General features: G+C 60.6%; 1 protein-coding gene across 1 annotated transcript; it reads left to right on the top strand.

Annotated features, from left to right (window-relative positions):
* The first annotated feature begins 3,872 nt into the window (after positions 1-3,872).
* On the top strand, positions 3,873-7,200 carry B3GNT7 (UDP-GlcNAc:betaGal beta-1,3-N-acetylglucosaminyltransferase 7). Its single transcript, XM_068969619.1, has 2 exons — positions 3,873-3,883; positions 6,006-7,200. Exons 1-2 carry the CDS (start codon positions 3,873-3,875, stop codon positions 7,198-7,200), a joined length of 1,206 nt encoding a protein of 401 aa, XP_068825720.1.
* The last annotated feature ends 3,059 nt before the right edge of the window (positions 7,201-10,259 follow it).

A 10,259-nucleotide genomic window follows, 5' to 3' on the forward strand; every position in this document is an offset into this window, starting at 1 on the left:
GATGGCCACCTTTGCAGCGCTGGCCATGGCTGCCCCCAGGGTGTGTACTCCCGCTGGGGAGCGTGTGAATTCACACACTCACCCACATCACGCTGCTGCACGGATGTGACTGTGGTCACAGCTGCTCTCCAGCCTGTAGCCTCTGCCCAGCTCTGGGTTTCATCCCCTCTCTCCCAGGTGCCCAGAGCTCCTCACACCTTGTCTGCCCAGGGGCTGACCCAGGGCACCCTCTGGTCTGGCAGAGACCCCCCCCTCCGCCCCCCACATCTGAGGGCTCAACCGGCCCTGGCCCTGAGCGTCTGTCCTTAGGGGAAACCAGCAGGGGCTGGATCCCAACCCATTCTGGAGGGTTAGTGGAGGCTGATGTGAAAGAAAGTGGGGAGCAGGGTGGGGAAAGGGAACCGGGAGAGGAACAGGGAAGAGGTGGGGAGGGAAAGGGGAGTACGGTCCAAAGTGCGTGGAGAAAGAGGGGGACGGAGAAGGTGGGGGCTCTTGGGATTCTCCCAGACAGGGCTCACTGAGCCCCTTTCAGGGCAGAACATCAACCCAAGGGGAGCAAAGAATGGCGTGGGACAGCGGACACCTGGCCCACTTCCACCACACTTGGGACTCCAGCCCCAACCCACCCAGATACTTCCATCCCCTAGCCTCCCTGCAGGGCAACCCACAGACCCCCCCCTCCATCTCCCGGATCTGTTTCTGCAGCTGCCTGGTGTCCTCAGCCAGGGCGATGGGGCAGGTGACCAATCCCCACTGCGAGCTGCCCTCTGCCTCCTCGGGGGCCTTGCTCAACCACCCCAGCCACGGCTTGAGACCATCGGCAGGAATCTGCCGGGACTCTGCCCGAAGGACCGCTGGAGTGGGCCAGACCGGGTGAGCTCCAGCTCTCCTGACAGGGACAGGCCCAGGCAGCCTCAGGGAAGCCTGTCGGACTGACAGTGAAAGCTTGACCAGGGCCTGGCCGGGTGCCCACAGCCCCCACCCCCACCCCCACCCCACAGTCAGGCACTGAGTATTCAATTGTCATCCATTTCCCAGTCTGAGTTCGACCCGAGGCACAGATCAAATGAATCCGTGATGACAAATTGTTTCTCTCAATGGACCAGATTCCACTGGCAAACACTCCGCTGGCTTTGCTGGCGGGCCCTCCCATCCCCACCTCGTTGAGCCTTCCTGGGTTCTGAGGCCTTATGGATTGGGTAAATATTAACAACAATAATACTCACAGCAACCGGTCTGTCACAGTGCCACCACGAAGGAGACACTGATCAAGCTTCTCATGCGTCATCTCCGTAATTCCGTGCTGGCAGGAAACTGAGGTCTCAAGGGGATAAGCCACCTGCTCCTGGTAACAGTCAGGAAGTGCAAACCTGCATGCCCCCACTCTCCAGTCCAGTAGTAGTAGTGCCTGTCGCTCAGTCCTGTCCAACTCTTTGCAACCCCACGGACTGTAACCCACCAGGCTCCTCTATCCGTGGGGTTTTCCAGGCAAGAATACTGGGAGTGGGCTGCCATTCCCTTCTCTAGAGGATCTTCCCAACCCAGGGATCGAACCCAGGGCACCTGCACTGCAGGCAGATTCTTCCCCATCTGAGCCACAGGGAAGTCCCCAAACCCAGGTTCAAAACCTCTTCCCAGGGATCTCTGTGTCCATTCCCAACTAGGCTCCTAAAAAGACCCCACAGCTCCTGTGAGAGACGTAAGCGCTGAGGCAGGGTGGACTGTCCTCAGCCAGGATAGCACAACCCCCCTCAAGGCCACACCTGCAGGGCAAAGCAGAAGCCCAGGCAGTGAGCTACCTGGTGCCCTGTGGGATGGGTGGCCAGGGGGACTGTGGGGGTTCCCCAAAAGCAGGCCGCCAGGCCCAGGGGGCTGGGCTGGGCTGCAGGTCAGATCTTCTTCCTGCTCTGGTACTTGAGACAGGCTGCTATGAAGGGTGCTGGTCCCAGGGTCCTCCTCTGGAATTCAGCCTGAAGGGCCCTTCACATTCCCTTACTGAAGCTTGCAACATCCGGAAAAAATTCTAGTGACTGTTGAGTTTCTCCTCCCCCTCCTTTCCTTAAGGCTCCGGAGCCTAAAGAAAAGACCTGCTCACCCAAGCCTCGGGGGCTCAGGCTTCCTATCTCCAGTCTCTGACTGTACTGGGGGCCTCCTGGCCTCCCTGGGGGCCTCCTAGCAGGAAGGAGCTCCCTGTCACTGCTCTCCCTGGGTGAAAGGCAAAAAAGCCTGCCTCTGGAACCAGGCAGGCCTCCTCAGTTTGCCTACTATGAGAGCTGACCGGCAGGAGTCAGGCTGCCTCCTTTGTGGAGTGGTAATAATAATAATATTAATAGCCTCTAGGACTGAGTCACTCACACATGGGCCTCAAGTCTGCTTTGCATATTGCACTGCTTGATGAATCTTAGCTGTTGTTTACTGGCCTGCGAAATGCTTGTGTCACTACTACGGGCATTTTTGAGGCCCTACTATAAGTTCGGGGGCTTCCCTGATGGCTTAGATGGTAAAGAATCCCCCTGCAGCGTGGGAGATCTGGGTTCACTCCCTGGGTTGGGAAGATCCCCTGGAGGAGAGCATGGCAACCCACTCCAGTATTCTTGCCTGGAGAATCCCCATGGACAGAGGAGCCTGGTGGGCTACAGTCTGTGGGTTCACAAAGAGTCGGACAGGACTCAGCAACTAAGCACAGCACTGTAAGCTCAGGCACGGGACTTCAACGTGGAACAAGGCTAGAACAGACCTTGGGCAATAGCAGGACCCGCCGCGGGTTTTACCTAACAGGGGGTTCTGAAAATCACCTGGGAGGAACACCCACCACCCGGGACCGATTGGGCCAAGAACACCCCAGGAGTTCTCCGTCCTCATGCAGCCCACTCCCTAGGAGTCGCTGGGTGTGGCATACACAAACAGATTAATACAGGCTTAGGGACAAAAAGGGGTTTGAAGTGAAATACTAGTTGACAGATGAAAAGGCAGGCAGCGCCAGCAGACAGGCCTTTTGGCGGTTAGGAGGGGTTCTCTGAGGTTGGAAGGGCTCCAGAGATGGAGAAGGCCATTGTCCGGGGCAAAGAGAAGGCTTCAGAGCTGCGGCGTGGGCCGCTGTCCCCGCTCAGGAAGGTCCCCATTCGGGCAGCCCAGCCGCTTCCTGACCTCTGCTTGAGGTTCTGCTCTCTCCGCCCCCGTCCCTGTCCTCTGCAGACCCCACTTTAGGTAGCGGGGTGCGAGGGTGGGTGAGGGCCCTGCCTGGAGGGGGCCGGGGGAGAGGGCAGAGGGAAACAGACAGAAGGAAAGGAAGCCCTGTCTGTCTCGGCCTCTCCCACCCAGAAAAAGGCCGGACGGGGCCGGAGGGAAATGGCGGGGCCCCCACGCCCGGGGGGATTGGAGGTGGGTGGGGTCCCGGTTCGCAAGCATCCAGAGGGGCCGGCGACAGCGGGGAAGCCCCCCCCCCCCACGGAGGGGAGACCCCCGTCCCCGGTGGCGGGGGTGACCTTCGTGAGTTCCGATGTCCCGACTCAGCCACTCACGCTCCGGCCGAATGACCGTGGGCGGCTCCGCGCGCCGCCGGGGCTCGGGTGCCACCTCCGGAAAATGGGTTCTTTACCGCCCCGCTGCGCTGCACCCCGCGGTCACGGGGATGGAGGGCGGGGGGGGCGCCGAAGGGGTTAACGTACCTGGGCCGCCGCCTACCCTGCGGGCCCCTCCTCCGGCCGCGGGGAAATGGAGAGCCTCGGCGGGGGCGCGGCCGGACCTCCGCCCCCGCCCGCCCCCGTCCCTGTCCCGTTCCTCGTCCCCGCCCGCCCGCCGTCCCCGAGCCCGCGGCGCCCAGAGCTGCGATCCGCGCGCCCCGCTCCGCCGCCGCCGTGGCCCGGGCCGCCATGTCTCTGTGGTGAGTGGGGCCGACGGGCCGGGGACCCGGGCTGCGGGCGCGGGGAGGGATGCCGCGGGTCGCGGGGGGCGCGGGCTGGCCTCCGTCTCCCGGGCGCAGCTGGGCTGGCGCGGCGATGGCTGGAGATGCCCGGCCGTGCGCGACGCCTGGGCCGGCCGGTCGGCGACTCGGGGACCAGGGTGGACTTGTGCGCTCAGCCTTCCCCGGCCGCCCCTCTGCTCTCTTACTCCGGCCACAAGGCACCCAGATCTCATTCCTGGACCCGCGGAGCTGGGGACCGCTGGGTCCCGTCCCCAATTCCGAGGGCCTCCTGCGTCCTGGGCGACCCTTGCCCTCCACCCTCAACCCCAGAGTGGCTCTCCTTCCTCTCCAGGAGCTGGGGCCTCCGGCCTGGCCACTGTTCCCCTTCTCTTCTCCTTGCACTGGGGGTTTTCCCCCACACACACAAATGGAGTGGAAACAGCCTGGAGTGAAGGGGCGTAGCCTCATGGCCCTCTTTGGGGTGACCCCCTCAGTCCAGCCCAACAAACCAGGCCAGAGCACTCCCCTGTCCTCCTCCTGGGAGGACGGGGTCTGGGTCACACCCCTACCCCAGCACCTGAGATGACCTAGCCTCCCTCCAACTCTATATAGAGGAAATCTTGGGAGCCCATGGGAAAATGTCTCTCCACTGGGCTCTGCATCACTGGCCTGGGGTGCCTGCACCTTTCATCAGCCAGTCCTGAGGCCACCCCAGGCTGGACCACCTGGTCCCTGTCTCACCACTCTGCTGCCCGTCTCTCCCATCACCCCGAATCTCCCCTCTTGGCACCCTTCTGGCCTGGCCCTGTGAAGCCACACTTTTCTGGCCTGCCCTTTCCCTGGAGTCCCCAGCTCCTGCATCTCCCCAGAAGAAAACATGGCAGGTGGCCTGGGTCTCCCCAGACTGTGAGCTGAGGAGAGAGGATCCCTGGGCCCAGGGACTCAGGACCCAAGGACTCAGGACCCTGGCCCTGCGAGCGCTCCTAGAAAAGAACTGATTTCTGCTTCTTAAAGGGGCGTAGTGGGGTTAATTTGGCATGAGGGACCCTGGAGAGTGGGGGTCCAACTGTGCCCCTTGCAAGGCAGCAGAGCTGGGGGGATTCAGCTCTCCAAGTGGGGCTCAGACTGGGGCTACAGACACAGTGGGCTTGCTGGGAGATGCTCACCCCATTTTCAGGCTTGTGTCAACGGTGAGAACTGTTCTTTTTTTTGTTAGGTCAGATGGATGGGGGGTGGGAGGGGAGGGACAGGCTTCCTCAGGTTTAGTGGGAGCTTTCTCCTCAGGAGCCCTTATACTTTCTGAACCGGTGTCTTCTCTGCACCTCCCAGACGTCTACCCCAGGTAGACTTCACCAGATTTCACCAGGTTTGCACAAAGCAAGCAGGGTGCCTGAGGGAGAGATGGGGAGCAGGGCAGGTCAGCCCCTTGTAGAATCACAGCATTCCCCCAACTCCAAATCCACTCTGTGCCCAGCACTGCAGCTGACATGCCAATTGCATGCTATCCTCATTTGGGGAAAGAAAAAGAATCACAGCTTGGAGAGGTTAAGAGAAATCACAAAACGTCTCCATATAGCCTGGATTTAGTAAGTGCATGCGTGTGTTAAGTCACTTCAGTCATGTCTGACTCTTTGCGACCCTATGGACTGTAGCTCACCAGGCTCCTCTGTGCGTGAGATTCTCCAGGTAAGAATACTGGAGTGGGTTGCCATGCCCTCCTCCAGGGGATCTTCCCAACCCAGGGATCGAACCCGCATCTCCTGTGACTTCTGTATTGGAGGCGGATTTTCTTTTACCACTGAGCCACGGAGTGGCGGAGGGAGAGGAACTTTCCGCATTCACAGCGGACCGAACTCCAGGAGCCTGACTCCACAGTGCCTGTACTTAAGCTCTGTGTTGTGTGGCTCCCTGGTCCTGGAGGAGGGAGGTCAGGATAGGAAAAGAAACAAGACCCTCCTCTGACCACTCAGGGGCCCAGGGACTTGAGTCCGTGTACAGGGGCCATCTGCCCATCTGGGACTAAAGCTCTGTACAAGGGGACTGACTCATCCTTTCTTCTCTCTTCTGAACCATCTGCTCCCCACCTCACCCTTACCCCCAGGAAGAGAACCATCTACAAGAGCGTGTGCCTGTCCCTGGCCTTGCTTGTGGCCGTAACGGTATTCCAGCGTAGTCTGACCCCCAGCCAGTTTCTGCAAGAGCCCCCGCCAGCCTCCCTCAGGCAACAGAAGGCCCAGAAACCCAACGGACTCCTGGTGAACCCTGACAGCTTCTGGAAGAGCGCGAAGGAGGTGGTCACCCCCACTCCCGTGGTTTCACGGAGGCCCCAGGCCTGGGACGTGAACACCACTAACTGCTCGGCCAATGTAAACTTAACCCACCAACCCTGGTTCCAGGGCCTGGAGCCACACTTCCAGCAGTTTCTATTATATCGCCACTGCCGCTACTTTCCCATGCTGCTCAACCATCCGGAGAAGTGCAGCGGCGATGTGTACCTGCTGGTGGTCGTCAAGTCCATCATCGCGCAGCATGACCGCCGCGAGGCCATCCGCCAGACCTGGGGCCGCGAGCAGGAGTCGGCGGGCAGGGGCCGCGGCGCGGTGCGGACTCTCTTCCTGCTGGGCAAGGCCTCCAAGCCGGAGGAGCAGTCCCACTACCAGCAGCTGCTAGCCTACGAGGACCGCATCTACGGGGACATCCTTCAGTGGGACTTCCTCGACAGCTTCTTCAACCTGACCCTCAAGGAGATCCACTTCCTCAAGTGGCTCGACATCTACTGCCCTGACGTCCGCTTTGTCTTCAAGGGTGATGACGATGTCTTCGTCAACCCCACCAACCTGCTGGAATTTCTGGCTGACCGGCGGCCCCAGGAGGATCTGTTTGTGGGTGACGTTCTGCATCACGCCCGGCCCATCCGCCGGAAGGATAGCAAGTACTACATCCCCGGGATCTTGTACAACCAGAACAGTTACCCGCCCTACGCAGGTGGAGGGGGCTTCCTTATGGCCGGGGGACTGGCCCAGCGCCTGCACCACAGCTGCGATACCCTGGAGCTTTACCCCATCGACGATGTCTTCCTGGGCATGTGCCTGGAGGTGCTGGGCGTGCGGCCCATGGCCCACGAGGGCTTCAAGACTTTCGGCATCTCCAGGAATCGCAACAGCCGCATGAACAAGGAACCCTGCTTCTTCCGCTCCATGCTTGTCGTGCACAAGCTGCTGCCCACCGAGCTGCTGGCCATGTGGGAGCTGGTGCATGGTAACCTCACCTGCTCCCGCAAGCTCCAGGTGCTCTGACCCGGCCCGGGCCGTCAGGATTGATGAGGAACATGTGCCCCAGAGTCCCTGCAAGTCATGAGGTTGCAGCTGCAAGGCCAGGGCACCGCCTGTGGTCCCCTGCAGGGAGGTGGAGGGGTGGGCCTTACGTGCCCCTGGGTGTGGTGGGGTGCGGGTGACCAGGAATGAGGCCTGGCCACGTTCTGAACGGCCCAGACTGGAGACTGGTTCTCTGGCAGCTCTCCTAGCCTGGGTCTGTGGTCTGGCTCCCTCTGACCAGGCAGGAGGCCCTGATGGCCTCTGAAGGAACCCTGTGCTCAGGTACCCCGGCTCGACCTGCCCTCGGAGGGATCCAGGGCTGCCCTCTTGTCTTCACAGAGAAGATCCTCCGGCTTCTGTGAAATGCCTCAGTCTCCCGGCGGGCTGCTTGGGCAGCCCTTTCAGGAGAAGCTCAACCCTGTGCAGGCTCACAGGCCTCCTCCCGTCAGCGCCTCCGGGGGCTCCTGGAGCCCGAGCCTCAGAAGGCCCTCAGCAACCCCCTGCCCTCAGGCTCCTGAACTTCCTGGGGTTTGACTGCACAGTCTCTGCTCCCAAGTGGCTTTACCCCTGACTGCGTCCAGCGCTGCTCCGTCCGGCTCCCTTCTGTCCGGAAGCCGGAGCAGCCGCTCTGACTACCTCAGTGATCCTCAGAACCTCTGGATGGGCTGCAGCCCCACCTCACCGCACGCCCCCACCCCCCGACTCCACTGCCCCCAGACGCAGGGCCAGAGAGCCGTGCTCCGGTCCCAGCCATCCCCGTGCTGCTCCGCGAGGCCTGGCTCCCCCAGTGGGAAACCAGCTGGTCTGACCCTGGAAGGATATGCCTCCATTACTGTGAAGTTTTATTTATGAAGAATTCGGAGGAAGAAGGCACCAGGCCTCGGAGGGTCGCAGGGGGAGGTGGTGTTCTTCCCTTCCCTTATTTCAGCAAGACACTACCTGCCTCTGGCACTCTCGCCCCCTCAGCCCCATCCCCACCGCAACACCGCCCCCCGACGCCCATCACAGCACCCCTCCCCCAGCCTCCAGAGCCATGCCCACCTGCACGCCTACTTCTCCAGGCCCTGAGCAGACCAGCACTGGCCCCTGTGAAGGGATGGAGTGGACTTGGTGCCCACCCCACTCGGGTTCAGGGGGTCCTGGGGGGTAGCTGAAGAATATGTCACCTTGCATCAGGGTTAAGTCCCCTGGGAAAAGTGAGGGATTAACTCTTATTTTCTTAATAAAAGGGGACTGTTTTTTTTTTCCCCTCCTCGGTGTGAAAGTTCCTCTCGCCATTACCGTTCGAGGGCCTGTCTGAAGCCAAGGTGGCTGGAGGTTTTTTGAAGACGCAACTTGTTCCTTGTTGTTGGCTGGTGGGTACGCAAGGACCTTCTGAAGGGCCTCTTGATCTCCAGGAGGAAAGCAGAGGCCACATGGGCCCCTGGGTGGGGGGTGGGTTGCAAGAGAGACCTGCAACTCAGAGAGCATTTTCTGGTAAGGGCCAGGCCAGAGCTGCCCCTGAGGCTGGGGTGACAGTGAGCGGGATGGGGTGGGTGCCTGCGGGGGCTGGTGGGCTGACTGCAGGAATAGATCAGGTTGATAAGCACTGAAACAGTGGCTCCGTGGGGTCCAGTGATAGGGGGACTGCACTTTGCAGGGAACTTTGGCCGAAATTGCTTACCTCCAGGGTGGGAGGGCAGGCACCCCCAGGAGGAGGGACACTGGGACTGCAGTGGGCAAGCCAGCAGCTCCCTGCCTGTGCTCAATGGGCCAGATGCCCTGAGAGAGTCACTTGCTTATTAATGTCCACGCCAGGCCTCTCCCCCAGATGAGTGAGAGCAAGGGCTGGGTCCTAATATAAGGCACCATCTTTAAATGTTAAGAATGTCACCACCAAGCACAGGGCCCTTCTGAGGTGGGACCTGGTGACTGCACAGGTCACCAGCTCTCTTTGTCTTTCACGCACCCTCTGAGGCTGGGGGCTGCAGACAGCAGGGTGGGGCTCTAGGGTCTTTGCCTTCCCAGAACTCAGTCCAGCCAGGGCAAGAGCCATGGAGAGACAGCCAGGAGACAGAGGTGGAAGGGCCACTGGTCCCAGCGCACAGGTGGGGGCCCAGAGACAGCATTTGTGCTCAGAAATCACCTGAAGGATGCTAAGCAGGTGCGTGCTGAAGCAGATAGCTGCTCCTCAACAGTGGGAGGATGAAGTGGGGGGGTGGGAGGAGCTGGGGTGTGAGAAGGGGATCTCAGGGCCTCCTGGGTTGCAGGGGGTGTTCAGACTTGATCCTGAGAGGCCGGGAGTGGGGCCCTGGGTACACACCCCTGCCTCTAGGTTCGCCCTGTCTCCAGCTGAGCCGCAGGGACTCAGTGGAAGCAGCAAGTTTCCAGCACGGGAACGCCCTCAGCCTCCGCCCCAGGGGGACTTCTGTCTGACCCCGTTTCAGACCTCAGAGGCCCAGGCTGAGCTTGCAGAGAGGGCTGGGAAGGAGGTGGGGCGCCAGCCTTAGCACAGCAGGAAGAAGGGTGGGGAGCCCACCTGTGAGGGGACCAGTGGAATAGGAGCCCCCAGCACAGCGTGGGGAGCAGGCTTCATCACCGGGCCTGCCAGTGCACCTGCGTCTTGAAGAAGGAGTAGGCGCTTGCCTGTGGTGGAAGGGGAAGGACAGTCCAGACAGGGGACCATGCAACAGCCCAGGAGTGCAAAAAAAGTGGGACATCGGAGCTGCCGGCTGCCCGGTGTGGACAGTGTTGGAGATGAGGCTGGGTGGGGTGTCCTGGTGCTCCCCACACCACAACATCTTGGCCGAAGGTGGTATTTAAGCTGGTGGCTTGGCCATTTCGGAGAGTTCCCAGGTATCCTCCATGCATACAGGAGGTATACATATCATTCTGTTTGTTTTTCTCTTCTTAACCTGTTTCTTATTATATAGAAAAGGGTCTCCACCAAGAAACTAGAAGGCTAGAGGAGGAAATTATCTTTCCTCCCCACCAAATCCTACCTCTCCCTTTCGGAGCCCACTCAGTCCTTAATTGTCTGGAACCTCAAGGGCTTCCTTAGT

The sequence above is a fragment of the Capricornis sumatraensis genome, chromosome 3, assembly GCF_032405125.1.
Source record: "Capricornis sumatraensis isolate serow.1 chromosome 3, serow.2, whole genome shotgun sequence".
Taxonomy (NCBI): Eukaryota; Metazoa; Chordata; class Mammalia; order Artiodactyla; family Bovidae; genus Capricornis; species Capricornis sumatraensis.